The sequence below is a fragment of the Camellia sinensis genome, chromosome 10 (genome assembly GCF_055761805.1).
Source record: "Camellia sinensis isolate YWXY chromosome 10, ASM5576180v1, whole genome shotgun sequence".
Lineage (NCBI taxonomy): Eukaryota > Viridiplantae > Streptophyta > Magnoliopsida > Ericales > Theaceae > Camellia > Camellia sinensis.
Window position 1 is genome coordinate 19,366,389 of NC_138970.1, and position 19,432 is coordinate 19,385,820.

At 38.3% G+C, this 19,432-nt stretch overlaps 2 protein-coding genes across 4 annotated transcripts in view; one reads left to right on the top strand and one right to left on the bottom strand.

Moving 5' to 3' along the window:
* Positions 1 to 19,432, top strand: part of LOC114260903 (nonsense-mediated mRNA decay factor SMG7) — a 47,598-nt gene that overhangs the window by 10,964 nt on the left and 17,202 nt on the right. The gene's annotated exons all lie outside the window — the stretch shown is intronic.
* LOC145800989 (uncharacterized) lies at positions 1,495 to 6,094 on the bottom strand. 2 transcript variants are annotated; one of them, XR_014341735.1, is made up of 4 exons: positions 3,794 to 4,306; positions 2,919 to 2,983; positions 2,752 to 2,802; positions 1,495 to 1,957 (listed from the first exon to the last, which is right to left on the bottom strand). XR_014341735.1 is itself a non-coding variant. In XM_082890943.1 (4 exons), exons 1-3 carry the CDS (start codon positions 4,766 to 4,768, stop codon positions 2,772 to 2,774), a joined length of 300 nt encoding a protein of 99 aa, XP_082747069.1. In that variant the 5' UTR covers positions 4,769 to 6,094; the 3' UTR covers positions 1,495 to 1,957; positions 2,752 to 2,771. The 2 variants fall into 2 exon arrangements, 1 of the variants encoding a protein (XP_082747069.1); XM_082890943.1 differs by lacking the exon at positions 3,794 to 4,306 and adding an exon at positions 4,565 to 6,094.

Consider the following 19,432-nt stretch of genomic DNA (forward strand, 5'->3'; position numbering starts at 1 on the left):
AAAAATCATTACAAAAAATTATTTTTAACGACAATTATATATTATGTCTTATTTTCAATACGACTTGAAAGAAATTAAATTCAATTATTAGGACATATTGATAGTTTATCCAAAAAAAAAAAAAAATAAAAAAAAAATCTGAATTCACCTATGGAGAGGAGGATAATGGAGAGGAGGCAAATCATCGGGGCTCGTAAGACTCACTTCAGGTCGGGAAATTATTCAATACTCCCGGAGTACCACGTGTCCATACTCCAAACCAATCACCAATCAGTTAGCCCATGTTGTCCCCTCATCTCCAACATAAATCGTGGGCCCTTGTGTCTCTCCACCAATCAAAACATTATGGAGCACCACGTGCCCATACTCCGGGAGTACTGAATAATCACCCCTTCAGGTCTCACTGACGATTTGAATAGTTTATTTCATTACTTTTGTATATAGATCATTGAATAAAATAAAAATTAAAAGAAAATGATTTGATTATAATAATCATATGAATTCACCATATTTATAATAAAAAAATAAATCATATACTTTTATAATTATACTTGTGTGTTTTTTTTTAAAAAAATAATTATAAATATAATGAAATCATGTGACTATGGTTATTATTATATCAATTTATTTTTTTTTATAAATAATTTATACACAAAAATTATAAAATAAATGACAAATTATTAAAATGTGATTATAGTGAGTCCTATGATCGGAACCCTCTCGGATAGTGATAAACTTAATTATGCAGAATTTTTGCCATGAGATATACTACTATGAAATATTGGCCTATATTTAATTATTGTACGATTGATTTTACACATAAATTAAATCCAAAATACATGTTAATTTTTATTTTAAATCGTAAATAAAAAATTTAATTATTATCTAAGATACACTACAAAAAAATTGACTTTTTGCGATGGTAAAATACCGTCGCTAATACTCGTAATGCCGTCGCTAATACTTTTTGCGACGGCAAAATGACTTTTTGCGACGGCAAGAGGAGGGTCGCAACTGCAGGGGTTGCAAAAGAGTTTTTGCGACGGTAAGTGCCGTCGCTAATGTTTTGCGACGGCATTTTTACCTTTTTGCGACGGCACCGTGCAGTCACTAATAACGTTTGAAATTTCTTAACTTTTTTGCGACAGTCCTATTTTACCGTCGCTAAAAATGTTATTTGAGACGGCAAAAAATACCGTCGCTAATAGTCTTTTTTTTTAAAAAAACACTATTTTTTGCGACGGTGTGTGCCGTCGCAGAAAGTATAAAAAATATGAAATTTTTTATTTTTTGCGACTGTTAATGCCGTCGCAAAAAATATTAAAAAAATAATAAAATTTTTATTTTAAATAATAAAATTTCTATTTTTTGTGACAATATAATGTCGTCGCAAAAAGTAAAACCTATAACAAAATTAATAAAAATATTAAAATTTTCTATTTTTTTCCTCTAAGAGCTGATTATTTACATTCCATTCACAAAAACATCATAACATAAAATAAAAATAAAAATTGATCAAACCATCAAATTTAATATTTTACAAAGAATAATTAAACTGTACATGTTCATAAAAGCATATTTAAATTATAAAATTCACCCAAATCCTAAAAAAAAATAAAATAATAAAATAAAATCTAAAATTCAGCATTATTTTCCATTATTTAAAAAGGCCTACAATGAGAACTTTCGGTTTTGGAGATTATAGGGCAGCCCAAATCCAAGCATTCAAAACAAACAATAAGTCTTTCGAAAGGGAAAAATATAAACATGTAGAAGATATTGCATTAGACAAATTGATTTCAACTGCTCCAGTGACGTCTTCCAAGTAGAAATGGCCATCCTCTAACTGAGATATAATGCCCATGACCCATCCTCTAAAGAAGGAAGCAAGAACCTTTTAGATGAACAGCCAGTAGAAACAACAGCAGTGCTTTTCCCGGAAAAACCAACATCAAGTCTGTTGAAAAATGCATAAGCACCAAATCAGTTCCATAGAAAAGGTTTCAGTGTGGACACAATTATGGCTCTACTGTTAACTACCAGGTACATAAAACTTGAAAAAAGGGCAAGGGCTCAGTATGCGTTGCCTTTGGGTTCCAATATGTAACAATATCTCATTCCTACAGTCATGTTTTACGCACTCAAGCGTCATGCAGCTTATTTCACAAATTTCCACTGGGTTACGTAATTAATGTCGATGCTAGTTTATGTAAAGGTTAATTAAAGAATTGACCTCTAAGAGTAACTGAAATGGTGGCTAATAAAAATTGATAGCAAAGACATGAGTTATATAAGAAAATTTTGATAGGGAATATATGAAATGATAGAACCACAGTTATCCCTGCAAGACTACCTAGAACCAACACAAAATTACTTTTGCCTTCTATGCTATATAGGCTTTTTCACACCACCATTTCCGTGTTTAAAAGAAGAGATGACCACTTTTAAGTAGACAGAAGGGATAGACAGTTACCTAAATTGGGTCTGGAATTGCATATATGTGAACAGACAGTTACCTAAATTGCTTTCATAATTGGATTTTAATGTGCAATTTGGTGTTTCATAAATCAAAATGGGTTGGCCCAGGCAGTATTGGGATGGAGAATAAATAGATTTTTTAACGGACAAACAAACAAATAAATAGGTTTTTTATTACTCGAATTCATTACCAAATTCGTTATATTATTATCAATTTTAATGATATCATACACATGCCACACAGACACAGAAATCAGAGAAATGAATGGTTACCTCAAGGTGGAACTTGTACTTTATACCAAAGGGGCTTGAAGATTTAAATTTCTGAACCCAAAAACAGAAATAATCCCTAATTGTCAGATAGTGTCTCCAATGGTAAAATGAAAATGATAATGACTAATACCCCAAAGATCTACATGTATGAGGCAAAAAAAAATTACCTTCTCAAAAAATTCTTCATCAAAACGTATCCAGTAAACACTATTACGAAAAACCAGTCCTTCGGCTGCATACTCACAGAGAAAATCACATCAACCAGAAATTGAAAAAACTGGTGTAACTTGCCAACAGTTTCAACACTCGTATTCTAAAAATCAAGTAAAGATCTTTTGGTTCACACATGCATATTATCTTGTTCAGAAAACAAAAAGTTCATAATGATTAGGCCTTTTTTAAATTAATCAAATTACTTGGCATCAAAAAATTGAAGGGAGAAGACAATCGATGATTATGAGTGACAGGTCACCTCATATTAAATTGGAAAACGAATTACAGTAGCTGGTCAGATTTTTTTTTTTTTTTGATCTGTCAACATATTTTCAAGAATAAAGCTGTCTTATGCATGTTAAGAAGAAGAGGATGTCTACAAGAATAAACATGTTAAACAACATGTTAAATAAATAAACAAAAATGAAGAAGAAGAGGATGTTTACAAGAGACAAACACTCTTATGTAAGAAAGCTGCCTTAATCAGTGTATCACATCCAAAATCATCACAAAACTACAGATTCATTTTGAAGAAACAAATATATAGGACTCTAGGCAAATACTTCAATAAGAAAATCCAACAAAAAAGACAACACCTAAATATTTATAGTTTTTCTACTTCATGAAGGCTATACAAATTGACCATAAGAAAAACACGGGAAGAAAAAAAAGAGTGCATCGAAAGAAAAAATTCATCCAAAATCATCCTCTATATAAGAAAACTCCTTTGACTAAGGAAGTATACAACCATGTGACCCCCAACATCTAGCAAAATAAAAGGCCTCACTGAAGGCACAAATGTATTAAAATATCAAAACGGTGACATTACCTTCTTTGTCAATCTCATTCATCAGCCATTAACAATGTCGAGGTCCCAGCATATTCTCAATTTAAGGGGGTGCAAAGTCATAAACCTGAAGGAGAATTTTTCAAATTCCAACAAGTGATGTTTCATCAGAATTACGCCATCCCACACATATGCATTCCCGCAAAGTTATTTCTACCATCTCTCAGGCAATTACAATTATCCGACATAGGATCATTATTTCACTTCCTTTTCTCTTGGCAATCATTATTCAATTTTTTAAAAAAAAGAAAAGAGAAAAAAGAAAATCCAAACATTAAGGCCTTGTTTAGTTTGCTTTTGAGAACAAAACATCAAATCATCCCAAACTCCCATACTCCAAAACTATTTCCAAAATATACAACCAAACAAATCAAAAAAAATTCTAAACTCTCCCCAAAATCTTTTTTAAAAATTTATCTACCAAAACCAAACCAAACACACCGTAAAACTCCAAGAAGATTGCCTTCAAAAATTCCTTTTGAGAAGTAACATTTGGACAAATGGTTTTTTTAATTTTATTTTGATTTTTGAGAAGAGAGACCAAATTCTTTGTCTCAATTGGAAAAAGGGTTCCCCCCCCCTTTGATAAGTAACATTTGTAATGTCACATCTAGAACATTAAAACCCCTAAAAAAGAAACAAGAAACTATGTTCACTTTTCTGATAGAATTTTTAAACCAAAACTACTGATGGAATGCCCCAAAAGAACTAAAAAATGAAAATGAATAACTACGAGGAGAGATCTTGACATACCACATTCTGCTCATAAATCAAACGCAATGCATCTCCAGCACTAACAGAATTGTGAGATTCTATTGTCTTGATCGTAAAGTTTGGTTGACCGAACCACTTGGAATTATTTAAATAATCAATCACTTGCCTGGAATGAGCACAGCAAAAGACAAAAACTTCTTCAACACCAGCTGATTCAATCCATGCTAAGGTGTAATCAATCATAGGGATGTTGACCAATGGTAATAGTACCTTCAATGGCAAAAATTGTATGTCAATGAAGAATTGGCATTATAAGAAAGATTACCATCAGCAGGAATAAACAAGTCCAAAAGAATGCATTGTTAATACCACATGTCAATCTAATCAACCATAGGGGTGTCCACAAATGCAAATGGTACCTTCAACACGGAAAAACAGTCAAGTAACGCAATAATTGTCGCCACAAAATGATAAAAGTTTTTAAACATGAATTGCAATATTCAAAAAAGTCAAGTATGCATCCTTGATTTTATTCTTTTTTTTTTTTTTTTTTTGGGATAAGCACACTGATACAAGGAACCAAAATATCTACATTTGTAAGGAAGGAAGAAACAAAATTTAAAAAATTAAACGAGAAAACAAAATTGGTAAAAATATCAGAAGGAATAAGGTAGTATAATTTTCCAAAACTAGAGTAAAAATAAGTGAAATTTCACCATAATATGAGCGCCACCATGAAAATAAATAGCTTAAAATTCTTGAATAAATTTGCCACACATAAATTTAAGCAATACCAGCATAATTAGCAACAGTAACCAATTCTTCAATTATTTAAGAAATAATGTTGGAAAATTCTACAAACCCATTACTTACTACAATTTTTCTATTCATTAAAAGACCTAAAAGAAAATTGATTAAATCAGAGCTCAACATCACTATCCAAAAATTACAATCACAATCACAATGGTATAGTAATAGTTCAACATAACTCTGCATATACAGATATACATACATGCATATATATATGTATATGTAGAGAGGGAGAGAGAGATTACTTTGGGGGCGTTCGAGGGTGATGAGACGGAACTTCTGGGCGAAGCTATCGGCCAAGAGGACGGCCTGTAAGGGTGCTCGAGCCAACTCTTCTTTTGCATCTTCAGAAACCCTACTTGCTCCCTTCTTCTGTACCATTGCTGTGCTAGCTTCTTCTTCTTCGATGTATCTTGAGATGAAGTGAGAGAGAGACTGATGAGATGAGAGAGAGAGAGAGAGAGAGAGAGAAGCTTACCTATGAGATCGATCGGTGCAATGAGAGAGTGAGGTCGATCGGTGAGGAGTCGATCTTGCGAGTTTGATCGGTGTGGAGTCGATCTGTGCAGATGAAAATGAGTGTGAGAAAGAGACTGATGAGATGAGATGAAATGAGAGGAATGAGAGAGCTGTGTGCATATTAGGGTTTTTTTTGGGGATTTTTGGTTGAGGGGGGAAAAACCAGCGGGAATGGAAAAGGGGGAAGGGATTAGGGATTTTTGACATGGGGGATTTTGGGTTTGGGTAGGAGAACCCGAGTGGGAATGGAAAAAGGGGAGGGGGGGGAATGATTTTTTTTTTTTTTTTTGGCAACGGAAGAATTGTTAAAAAAACTATTTTTTATTAAAATAAATTTTTTTTATAGTTGATGAATTTTATTTTTTTTTACATTTAGTAAGGTTGAAAATTTATTTGTTTCATATTTATTTTAATGAATAAATTTTTTTTTTTTATTTGGTAGAAGTAGGGATAATATTTTCTATTAAAATAAAGTTAATTTTTTGTGGTCAATGATTTTTTTGTGACTCATTTTTTTTTTTATACTAAAAATCAAGAACTAATTTTTTATGGTAGAGAATAGAAATGGCAGTAGTGGTGAAAGTGGTGGATAAGAGGTGATAGTGGTGGTGGTAGTGATGGTGAATGAGATAAGTGGTGAAGTTGTGGTAGTGGTAGAGGAGATAGAATAGCGGTGGTAGATGAGAGGTAATGGTAGTAGTAGTGGTGGTAGTGGAGTGGTAGCGATGATGGTAGTAATGATAGTTGTAGAGATGGAGTGACAACAGTGGTAGTAATGGAATGGCATTTGCAGTAGTGGTGAATATGGTAGAGAAGATGGGTGGTGAGAGAGATAAGTGAGAGACAGACACAGAAAGAGAGAGAGACATAGAGAGAAGAGAGACAGATAGACAAACAGACAGAGAGAGAATAGTGATGAGTGAGAGAGAGAAAGGAAGATGAAAAAATGGATGAAAAGATATAGACAAAGAGAGAAAGAGCGAAAAGAGATAAATGAGAAAGAGACAGAGAGAGATGAGCGAGAGAGATAAAGAGAAGAGAGATGAGTGAGAGAGGCAGAGAGAGAAGACAGATGAGAGAGATAGAGAGAAGAGATATGAGCGAGAGACAACGAGAGAAAGAGAGAAACAGAGAGACAGAGACAGACAGACAGACAAACAGAGAAGAGTGATGAGTTAGAGAGAGAAAGAGAGAAAAAAATAGAGAGTGAGAGACAGAAAAAGAGACAGAGAGAGAAGAGAGATGAACGAGAGAGATAGAAAGAAGAGAGATGAACGAAAGAGACAGAGAGAGAAAAGAGATGAGAGAAGAGATAGATAAATAGAGAATATGAGAAGGAGAGAGTAAGCAAGGCGAACATAATGAGGGAGAAATAGACAAATAGACAAGCATAGAGAGAGAGAGATGAGTGATGAGTGAGAGAGAGTGAGAGTGAGAGAGAGACAAAGAGAAAGAGATAGACAGAAAAAGAGACAGAGAGAGAAAGAGAGAGAGAGAGAGAGATAGAAGGAGAGATAGAAAATGAGAGAGAAACAAGAGATGAGCGAAAGATAGACAAAAAGAGAGAGAAATAAGACGAAAAGAGATGAGCGAGAGAGAGACACAGAAAAAGAGAGAGACATAGAGAGAAGAGAGATAGATAGACAAACAGACAGAGAGAGAATAGTGATGAGTGAGAGAGAGAAAGAGAAGAGAGAAAGGAAGATGAAAAAATGGATGAAAAGATATAGACAAAGAGAGAAAGAGCGAAAAGAGATAAATGAGAAAGAGACAGAGAGAGATGAGCGAGAGAGATAAAGAGAAGAGAGATGAGTGAGAGAGGCAGAGAGAGAAGACAGATGAGAGAGATAGAGAGAAGAGATATGAGCGAGAGACAACGAGAGAAAGAGAGAAAGAGAGAGACAGAGACAGACAGACAGACAAACAGAGAAGAGTGATGAGTTAGAGAGAGAGAGAGAGAGACAAAGAGAGAAACAGATAGAGAGTGAGAGACAGAAAAAGAGACAGAGAGAGAAAAGAGATGAACGAGAGAGATAGAGAGATAGAGAGATGAATGAAAGAGACAGAGACAGAAAAGAGATGAGAGAAAAGATAGATAAATCGAGGAGAAACTCAATAAATAGAGAATATGAGACGGAGAGAGTGAGCAAGACGAATATAATGAGGGAGAAATACACAAATAGACAAGCATACAGAGAGAGAGATGAGTGATGAGTGAGAGAGAGTGAGAGTGAGAGAGAGACAGAGAGAGAGAGATAAACAGAAAAAGAGACAGAGAGAGAGAGAGAGAGAGAGAGAATGAGAGATAGAAAAAGAGAGAGAAACAAGAGATGAGCGAAAGATAGACAAAAAGAGAGAAATAGAGCGAAAAAAAGATGAACAAGAGAAGGACACAGAAAAAGAGAGATGGGCGAGAGAGATAGAGAGAGATATAAATAAGAGAGAGAGAGAAAAAAAAAATAAATGAGAGAGATAGAGAGAAGAAAGATGAGCGAGAGAGATAAAGAGAGAAGACATAAGAGATAGAGAGAAGAAAGATATGCGAGAGACACAGAGAGAAAATGAGAGAGATACACAGACAGACAGAAAAAGAAGAGCGATGAGTGAAAGAGATAAAGAGAACAGAGAGAGATAAATACAGAGAAACAGGAAGATGAAAAAATGAAAGAAAAGAGATGTTATATTAAAAGAGTAAGACAACATCGTTTTTTTTATTTTTTTTGTGACAGAAAAATACCATTGAATTTATTCAAACTATTTTGTGACTGTATATATATGAAGCTGTCTCAAAACCACAATCACTATGTTAGGTTAGAGTTTTTCAAAAACTCTTTTGAGAAAATTATACTTTCTTATTTTCCGTGTTATATTATTTTTACTGAATTTTTTTAATATTTAATTTTTTTAATTTTTAGACACACCTAACATAAATACACCTAAAAAGTAAAAAAATCTTTTAAAAATTCACTAAATACCAAAAATACAAAAGAAATACAATAATTCAATACATTTTTTTTTATATTTGTATGTATTTATTAATTTTTAAAAATATTTTTTCATAATTTTTTTTTTTAGATATATTTAAGTAAAGTGCATCTAAAAAAAATATTTAAAAATTTAAAAATATTCACTTTTAAAAAAAAACCACAAAAGTGACTTTTTGCGACGGTAAAAAATACCGTCTCAAAAAACAGAGTATTTGCGACGGTAAAAAATGCCGTCTCAAAAAACAGAGTATTTGCGACGGTAGAAAAATGCCGTCTCAAAAAAGAATAGTACTTGCGACGGCAGAAAATACCGTCGCAAATACTCTCTTTTTTTGCGACGGTATTTTTCTACCGTCGCAAATACTCTGTTTTTTGAGACGGCATTTTTTACCGTCGCAAATACTCTGTTTTTTGAGACGGTATTTTTTACCGTCGCAAAAAGTCACTTTTTACGACGGCAAGTGTACCGTCGCAAATAGTTCCGTCTTTTAAGCCCCATTTTCTCGTAGTGATAGAGAATCCTCCCCGTATGTCGTGTAGTAACAATAGAGGACAAGAAGCTAAAAATTGCAACTTGTTTATCATATTTTATTTATTTATTTTTTTGAGATTTAAAAAAATATATAATTAGTTATATATTTTTAATGTAATTATATTAATTTTCTTTAAAATTTTAATTTAGATAATAGTTAAATTCTTTTTCATCAATAATTTGTTAATCATATAAATACAAAAATGATATTATATCTTTTATATTACAATATATATACTAATTACATTTTTTTTCAAATTTCAATCGAAATGAGCGTAATTTATTCTTAAAAATTTTAATTTTTAAGTTATTGTTAAGTTTTCAATTTTCACGTCAGACAGACCATTTGAGGCGTGAGACATGTAAATGAGAATTTCTATTATATATCTAATTATTATGAAATATAAATATAAATTGATAATTATTTTAAATTTTAAAAAATCATTATACTTATCATTGTATGATGTAGGATTATTTTGAGAAGATGATTATAATAAATTTTTTGATTAAAAACTCAATTTTTTGTGAAAGAAAAAAGTGAGTTATAATTTAAAAAGTGAATTATAACCCACTTTTTAAAAGAGCCGTAATGAAACATCTTCATTACCATTATACAACATAGATAATCACAATTAGTAGTACACAATTAGGTTAGGTTTGGCAAAACCTATATAATTCATCTTTTTATCTTTTTTCCATCACATTACCTCTCTATTTTTTTGCACATCTTTTCGTAAAAATACAAAAAATATGTTTTTTTAGAACACCCCAAACCAACCCTTAATAGTACATTTCGAGAGTTTTGAATAAGTTGGAGGTATAACTGGACAAAAGTGATTTGACGTGTGAATGTGTTAGCACATTATTGTGATTTGACGTGTGAATGTATTAGCCTATTATTGTCTTGGATATTTTTCATTAGGGTCTTGTTACATGTTTAGAAAGTAACAATTAACATAAACTACTTTCCACTTGTATAAAAATATTAAACAAAAGTAGAAATATAATGTTTTTGAAGAAGCTAATAAATTTGATATATTTATTGGATGTGGACAAAATTACCCCATTCTTCTGTAGGAAATTGACAATAAGATTATTTAACTATTTCAATTTATATATAAAAAAAAACTATCCCGTGATAGCCCCGCCAACCACTAGAACAAACTTTAGTTGAAAATTATTTTTGTTTGGTTGAATTTTTAAAATTTATTTTAAAAAATTGACAATTAATTTAATAAAAATAAAATTATTTTTGGGCTTGAATAGCATTACTTTTTTAAGTTTTCAAAATTTTTTTTTAACCAAAAAAAATAAATTATATAAAAATAAGGAAGGTGAAAAGGTATAAGAAAAAGAAAGATGGAAGGCTAAAATGGAGGAAAAAGAAACAAAGATGTTGTTAATCCTATAATTTGATTTTGATGATATCTAAACTATATTAGATATATTATGACTTTTTATGTACATATTTTACATCTTTTGATACAAAATATATTATTAGATATTTAACAATTGGTATACATGAATGTATGCATGTTTAAGTTAAGGAGATTTAGAATTTGTAAAGATTATGTGTTGAAAAAGATGATTATCTTCATACTTTGGAAAAGCAGAAAATCATATTGTTTTGCCTGATCTGCTAATAGCCTTTGCACTCAATATTTGTTGCATGGCATTACTGACCATTACATTACATGACAAACCGACACTGGTTGCTGATTGTCAAAAAGAAAAAAAAAGAAGATGAGTTAGCAGTGTACAGAAATGGTGCTGCGAATTTTTTGGCAGATTTTTAACTCGTGAAGCTTTCTATCTCCAATGGACGTGAATTTTTCAAACTCCGTGTGCTCGAAGAAAAAGACAAAAAGAGAAGCAGACGTTCTTGATCAGTGCAGCTCAGAAGAGGAGCGTCTCTCCTCTTTTGAACATATATATTAGTGGCATTCTATTTGAAAAAGTAGAACAAGAGAAGTGATTATATCTGTTATATTTAAATGGGATTATACTTCATTAAGTTATATTTTTTTAAGAAAGAATTTGTTAAGATATTGAGCAAAAATTGTAAAAGGGTTTTCATATCCTTCTTATTGTTCTTGTAAAAAGATAGAGTTTTTGTAAGTGATTTTTTGAGATAAAATCCCTTTAGTTAGGTGTAACTAGATACCGGATTCAAAAATAGTTAGTTGGAGTGATCGGGTTTGATCACTTGTTGTAAAGGTTCACTAACACCCATGAAATTAGTGGTGTAGCTACTATTAGAAGAATACTGGAGAATTCAAAAGGAGGAACTTGAGGAGTGGACATAGGCTTGGTTTAAGCCGAACAACTATAAATCGTTGCGTTTACTCTTCTCTCCCTATCTCTTTTAAGAGATACCTCTAATTACAGTATTAACAGTTGATATGTATACAAAGTATGAAGACTTGTATGGATAAATTGATTTGTATCTAAAATAAAATTATATAATAAATAAATACATACTCGACTGAAAATTTTAAATAATAAATAAGAAATTTTATAAATATAAACATTAATTTATAACTAGATTATTCAGATCATAATCTTATCTTAACAATAAACAATAAGCAGTGTAATGCCCCAAGAAAAATATACACTAACAGTGCATCGATCTCTACTCTTTATGATAACATAAGTAATTCATCAACATTTGAATACATGATCATAAGGTTTTTACAAAATAGTTCCACATGTAGATATATATTCAATGACTTCTAACACATGAATCTATAGCATGTAGAACATTTAGCCAAAACGAATAAGTGCCCTTAAGGGCTACAAATTTCCAAGGTTTAAACTCGGTTACACAACAATGGTTACTCGAACCCGTACAGATATAACCATTGGCTTACAAAATATAATCATAGCAAAACAAGAGCCCTGTGCTTTCAACATGCACAACCACACCCTTAGTTCGGCAGAATCGCTACATCTTTTCTTGTACCAAAATCACGTAGGGTGAGTATAGAGCCTAGTAGGAAATTTTTAACAAAATATATACATTTTATACAAGCCTCATGAGTACATGCCATGCCATGCAAAGTATCATTTTCATCATTTGAAAACCAACATGCACAATGAAAATTGAAATTTCAATAGATTCAATGATTTTAAACCACGTTCACGGGGCGGTAAATACGACTCAGGTAATCCCTAGGTTGATATTTGCAAGTAGGTATAACTAGCACTACCAAATCCCCACTTTACCGGTAGCTAATCCGAAGGCATGTGGTACCTCCTCCGCTCGTGTGTTCAGTCTTTCACCTTGGACACTCAAGGCAACTTAATCAATTTCATCTACACCTCCTATCCGAACTTACCAACGTATTTACCCCAAAACATTTCAATAAAATCTTATTTCACAACATTTCCTTTCTCCATGCAAGGTTTCAAATCCCAATGCAATATTTGTAACAAGCAAAAGTATTGAAATGCCAATGCAACAATTATTAATGCTATGAAACACCCTTTCCATTTTCAATTGTTCCATGCAATGTTCTTGTAGTAATCACAACACTCATTTCTCTTTTCAATGACATTCCTCATGATAGCCATATGTTCATTTTAATCCTTCAATGAATAACCAATAATTTCACACTTCATGCATCCTCAACGATTTAATCATTTCGTAACCACATCAACATTTTGAGCAACGACTTTCCAAAATCAACAATTCTTATATTCCATGAAATTTGTCATTTGTTAAGTAAAATAAGAGATTTTTCAATCATTCATTCATTTTAACATGATAATAGGTGTACGGGGAGCAAATATTCCGGCAAGCCCGTACTCCTTTCTTCCGAGCTCCGTCGATGTCCAATCACCTGCGAGCAAGTAACGGTGAGCTACCCGGCGGTGTGTGGCCGGAAAAACCCTTCGACGATCAAGTTAGCACACACCTTAAGACAGATAGAGAGAAGGGAGAGAGTGTTTGAGTGTAAGAATTCCTTACAGAGATGTTCGCGTGTCGCGTATGGGGGGCGCAGACATGCTTATATACCTTCTGAGCCCCATATCCACTCCCAGTCATCTCTTGACACGTGGCTCTGCTATCCCATCTGTCAGCGTAAACTTTGCCGATCATCACCTAATCTCAATTGCCTGACTTCACAGCTGGAGCTCGGCAGCCGAACTGCTCTACCACGGCCATGCCATGCTTCATACCCAAGCGCCTAACCGGATAAACACATGGGGGACCGGGCTAGGCGGCATCCCGGCAGTGCCTAGCCGGGGCACCTCCTTTGGTCGGCCTTTCTGCCGGTCAAACAGTCTCCTCGGTCGGCCACGCCTTTCCGGGCGCCGGTCACTCAGCTTGTCTGGCTTCAGCCATCCCCTGATCAGGCAGCCTGGTCCAACCAGGCGCTATCTAGCCGAGCTCCATCTTGGGCCGGGGTGACTCACTTGGCCCAAGTTCTTCCCGACTCAAGTTCTGGCAGCCCACTTCCCGGCGGATGGCCAGTCATCTCGGCCCTATGCACCGTTGGGCTCTCAATCTGCTCGACCGTTACCTCGGCCCAACTCCTGATCATAAATCACCCTCTCAATTGCCCCTTAATTCCGTCCGCAAAAGCGTGACTGGGATTATTCTCTTCGACCGAGATAACACTTCTCCGGTCTCCAAGAGGCCAGAAGGCAACCGGACTGGTTAACAAACTGGCCGCAAACTTGCCCGGTTATCTGCCACGAATGACGCCCTCTTCTTCGGAAGTAGCTCGGTTGGCTCTTCGACTTTTTAACCCGTCGCTTCAGTACTGGTATTGCCATAAATAGGGACACGTGGCGGGCTGCCATTGGTCATCGGGCAGCCAACCCGCCGTCGGTGCCAGAGTTTTGAATTTTGGCGGCCTTTCGTTCTTACATATACACGACCTCCTAACGCCATTTCTTCCTACTGCCTTTCTACTACCTGACGATCCAAAGCTCGAGCCATCTCTTCTATCTCGACTGCCATTCTTCGTGCTTGGAAGGACAGCTCGAGCCCTTCACAGGTAAGATCTTCATTCCTTCTTAAGTTGCTGTTTTCTTTCATAATACACACATTAGGGCACAAAAACATAGCTATTAGGGCATAGGTCGTAGAATCCGCACCTAACCTCCCATTGTTCTTGGTGTTCTTCATCTTCATGAAGAACACTGAAAAACTGGGGTGAACCGGGCTCCTGGTCCTCTTTCGATCCAAAAAACCAGTCCAACCGAGCAAATAACAAGTTTGTCTCGACCCCAGCAAAAACCGAGATAACAAAAGGACTTGGTCGCTCAACCGGGCTAACATCTGGTCTGCTTGGGCGACCGGGCTCCTTAGATAGAATTAGACAACTGAGGTGGTTTGGCACTCTAAATGACCGAGCTAAAATCCAGCTCCTTTTGCGCAACCGCGCTCACACTTAACACTTGCCATCCTTTTCCTGCAGAGTCCAAGGGGACCACTGTCATTCCTGAGGCTCTCAGGACCGAGCAGCATCCAATAACCAGTGCCAAACCCCTCAGCCGGGATACACTAAGCCGGCCACAAATGGGGAAATTCCGCTTCCTAGTGGATACTCCGGCCGCGTTAGCTGCTTTCAGAGAGGATTACGGCATTCCGGCCGATGTTCATCTTGAACTGGCTGAAGAGGAGACCACACCCTGGGGAAGAGTTGACCAATGCCCTTTCACCGTGCTCTCGATTGTTGAAGGGGGCCTCCGTTTCCCGCTCAACCCTCTTATAACCGAGTTCCTTTGCCGCACCGGGCTGGCACCCACCCAAGTGTCCACCAATACCTATAGAATTATCAACGGTGTTCACGAATTGAACATTCGGCTAGGCACCCACTTAGGTCTAGAGGAGATATTAAGGCAATACACAATGGGCCACACCGGCGACGGCCTAGCATATTACTTGAAGATTAGATCGGGCAAGGAAAAAATTGTAACCGGCACCCCGGATAAAGATCTTCACGACGATGATTTTTTCTGGGTGTCGGGAAATTACGAAACAGCCGAGGTCCCGGGCTGGTTTATAAACAAGGGCTTCGGTTCTTCATGTAAGCCACTCAAACTTGCTCGGTTAGCTTAACGTTTTACCTTGTAACTAACCGGTTTTCTTGTCTCCTTTGCAGCAATCCAAGCCTTGCAAGCCAACTATCAATTTCCCAACGTCGAAGCAATTCAGACCGTGCTTCGGTATCCTCGCCGAGATTGTAACGAATTACTTGGCTACACACCGACATACAGGTATTCTGCTCCGCGCCGGAGTAGAGTAACTGACTTCCTCCGCGCTCCTTCGCCGCCTCCAGATCCTTCCCTTCCTGACGTTCCCCTCATTCGCCTGACCGAGGAACAAGAAATGGCCAAGCGCAGCAGAATCAAGAACCTGCTCACCGCCACATCCGCCGAGGTGCCGAGCGTAGTAACTCGGTCACCAGCCGCCGGTCAATCCAGTGGCGCTGTGGTCGCCCTTGCCACTCAATCCGCCGGGCAATCCAGCCGAGAACCCTCTGCACGACGTGCCGGAAAAAGAGCTCGGGCAGACCCGTCCGTCGAGCTAGTCACCGAGCTTACCACCGAGCACCCAACAGACGCCCCCACTCCAGTGCCGGCCTGGCGCCCGCATTTGAAGCACCGGGGTCAAGATATCCCGGCGACGGCTTCGATCAAGGCGGATAAAGAGCATCTGCTCGCCTTCGATCTGTCCAAAGCCCTGTTACTACCGAGCGACGTGGTCGGCAGCGACCACGTCCCCGACACTCGGTTGGTCAAATCGTCGGTGAAGTCTATAGCCAGGGTAAGTCGATGTTCCTTTGAAAATTTCACAAGTGTTTGCTCGGTTCCTTTTTTGCTCGGTCTCCTATCTAATCAACGTTGCTTTTGTTTTTGCAGGCCATTCAAAAACAACACCTGGTCTTGGAGCGTATCCACAGACTTAGGCAGAAAGCCAACGACACAGCCAGCCAGGTTGAAAGCCTTCAAGCCGAGCTCGGCCGGGCTAAGTCTTCTCTTGAGATGGCCAACTCCGACAATAACAGACTGCTCGGCCAGCTGGATGCAGCCGAGAAAAAACAAAATGAGCTCCAGACCGAGGTGGATACCCTGAAGAAATCGAAGAAGAAAGCTTGCCGGGCTGCAAACACCGCCGGCTTTAACGAGGCTGAGGAGAGCTACAAGAAGCAAGTCTTTGAAACACAAGACATCTACTTCAAAGCAGGCTGGAAGTCTGCCTGCGAACACCTCGGCCAAGGCTCCGACACCGACGTATTTGCCAACCCTCCTCCAGCTTCGCTACCGGTCTACCTTGTGCCTTACGCAAACGACGTATTCAGCGCTCTGCAAGCGGAGGCCGAGGAAGGACTTGAAGATGGAGAGGATGACACAGATTCTGAGGCAGAGGAGGCCGAGGTGCAAGAGCAGCCCGGCAATGCTGAGCCCGATGCCCAAGACGTCAGTCCAACCATCAACCTTGATGCTGGCGAGGACGAGTTCACCAATCTCTCCCCTCTAGTTTAGTTCTGTTCTCTTTGTTCTTTTTTGTAGTTTTGCTTCCAACTCTTTTGATGTAACCGGGCTCTGTCCCCACCTTTTGTAATGATTTTCTTTTCAATGAGAAACTCAAATTTTTCTAAGTGTTTGCACGGTATAACTCATCGTTTGAACAACACTTTGTCGACCGGAATCCATAACACGGTCGAAGCACTTCAGCATAACAAAACAAATTCAGTAACCGAAATAACCATCTCGGTTGTAACAAAGTTGAACAAATCAACACTTCCAACTGGATTAGGTCATCTCGGTTGGGAATCCTAAGTTGGACACAACACCAACTCTTCCAACTGGGGTACATCATCTCGGTTGGGAATGCGAAGTTGGACAAGACACCAACACTTCCAACCGGATTAGATCATCTCGGTTGGGAATCCTAAGTTGGACATAACACCAACTCTTCCAACCGGAGTACATTATCTCGGTTGGGAATCCGAAGTTGGACAAGACACCAACTCTTCCAACCGGAGTACATCATCTCGGTTGGGAATCCGAAGTTGGACAAAACACCAACTCTTCCAACCGGAGTACATCATCTCGGTTGAGAATCCAAAGTTGGACAAAACACCAACTCTTCCAACCGGAGTACATCATCTCGGTTGGGAATCCAAAGTTGGACAAAACACCAACTCTTCCAACCGGAGTACATCATCTCGGTTGGGAATCCGAAGTTGGACAAAACACCAACTCTTCCAACCGGAGTACATCATCACGGTTCGTAACATTAAAACAACAGTCCAAGTGCTAAAGCAAAATTACTTCCATAAATTGACAAAAAGAATTACATGCTGTGGTGCAAGCCAAGAAATTTCTTTGCACAAGACAAGAAAGCAGAAGCTTAAAAATAATACAGTTTCAAGTTGGCCGCATTCTATGGCCGGGGTATTGCTCTTCCCTCTAAATCCTCCAAGTGGTAAGCCCCCTTGCCCGCCAGACCAGTGATCTTGTAGGGTCCTTCCCAATTTGTCCCTAGTTTGCCTTCTCCTGGCACCAGGGTGTTGCCCATAATCTTCCTCAAAACCCAATCACCAACTTTGAACGGTCTGGGGTGCACCGTCTTGTTATACTTCTTTGAGAGCTCCTGTTGGTAGGCGGCCACATGGATGAGGGCCTTCTCCCGACGCTCGTCCACTAGGTCCAGCTCCAAGGCAATAGCCTCGGTGTTCAGCTCGGGCTCAAAACTCTCGCTTCTGAGGGTGGGCATTTCAACTTCCAAGGGTATGACCGCCTCCATGCCGTAAGCCAAAGCAAATGGAGTTTCCCCGGTGGAACGTCGCGGGGTTGTTCGGTATGCCCAAAGGACGCTAGGTAATTCCTCAGCCCATTTGCCCTTGGCCTTTTCCAGCCGTTTCTTCAACCCATCCAGTATAGTCTTGTTCGATGCTTCGGCTTGACCATTGGACTGCGGGTAAGCCGGGGTGGAGTTGTAGAATTCTATCTTCAAATCTTCACAAAATCCTCTGAATAGGCGACCGTCAAACTGGGTGCCATTGTCAGAGATCAAAATCTTGGGGACGCCAAACCGCGTGACCACGTTCTGCTAGACAAACCGCTTCACGTCTTTCTCTTTAATGGTTGCCAAGGGCTCAGCTTCAACCCACTTTGTGAAGTAATCTGTGGCCGCGATGAAGAATTTTCGGTTGCCCGGTGCTGTTGGCAGTGGTCCCACTATATCTAGCCCCCACATGGCGAAGGGCCAAGGATTGGTGAGGGGAAGAAGTTCCCTGGCAGGCTGGTGGATCTGATGGGCGAATTTTTGGCATTTTTTGCACTTGCGGACATATTTTTGTGCGTCGGCCTGCATGCACGGCCACCACTAACCCTGCGAAATAGCATAGTAGGCCAAGGACCTGCCTCCTATGTGGCTGCCACAAATGCCCTCATGAATTTCGTACAAGAGGACCTCCACACTATTCGGTGCACGCACTTTAAATAAGGACCAGTGAAGGACTTCTTATATAACGCGCCAGATGAAGAGAGCCAAAACCGCTCTGACTTCACCCAGATTTTGTGTGCTTCTTTCTTGTCAGTTGGAAGAGTCCGGTCTCTGAGGAACAAGATCAAGGGGTCCATCCAAGAGGGACCGAGCGCGGCGCAGAGTACATCTGTCTGCCCGGCGTGTTCAATGCTTGGCCGCGGAAGAAAGTCAATCAAAAGAGGGTTTGGAAAAGTATTATCCACCATAGAAGCGAGACCGGCCAGTTCGTCAGCTCGGCTGTTTTCTTCCCGGCCAATCTGTTGGACTCTAATTGCCTCAAACTGCTTGATATGTGCCCTGACCAGAGCCTGGTACTTCGCCATCCTTTCGTCCTTTGCTTCATAAATCCCAGAAACTTGGTTAACCACAAGCTGGGAATCACTGTACACCAGGAGCTAGGCAGCCTTCATTTGAATTGCGCTCTTGAGCCCGGCGAGAAGTGCCTCGTACTCAGCCTCGTTGTTAGATGCCGGGAAGCCAAGCGTGATAGAATGTTCAATGGTTAGGCCATCCGGGGAGATAAGAACGATACCTAGGCCGGCACCATG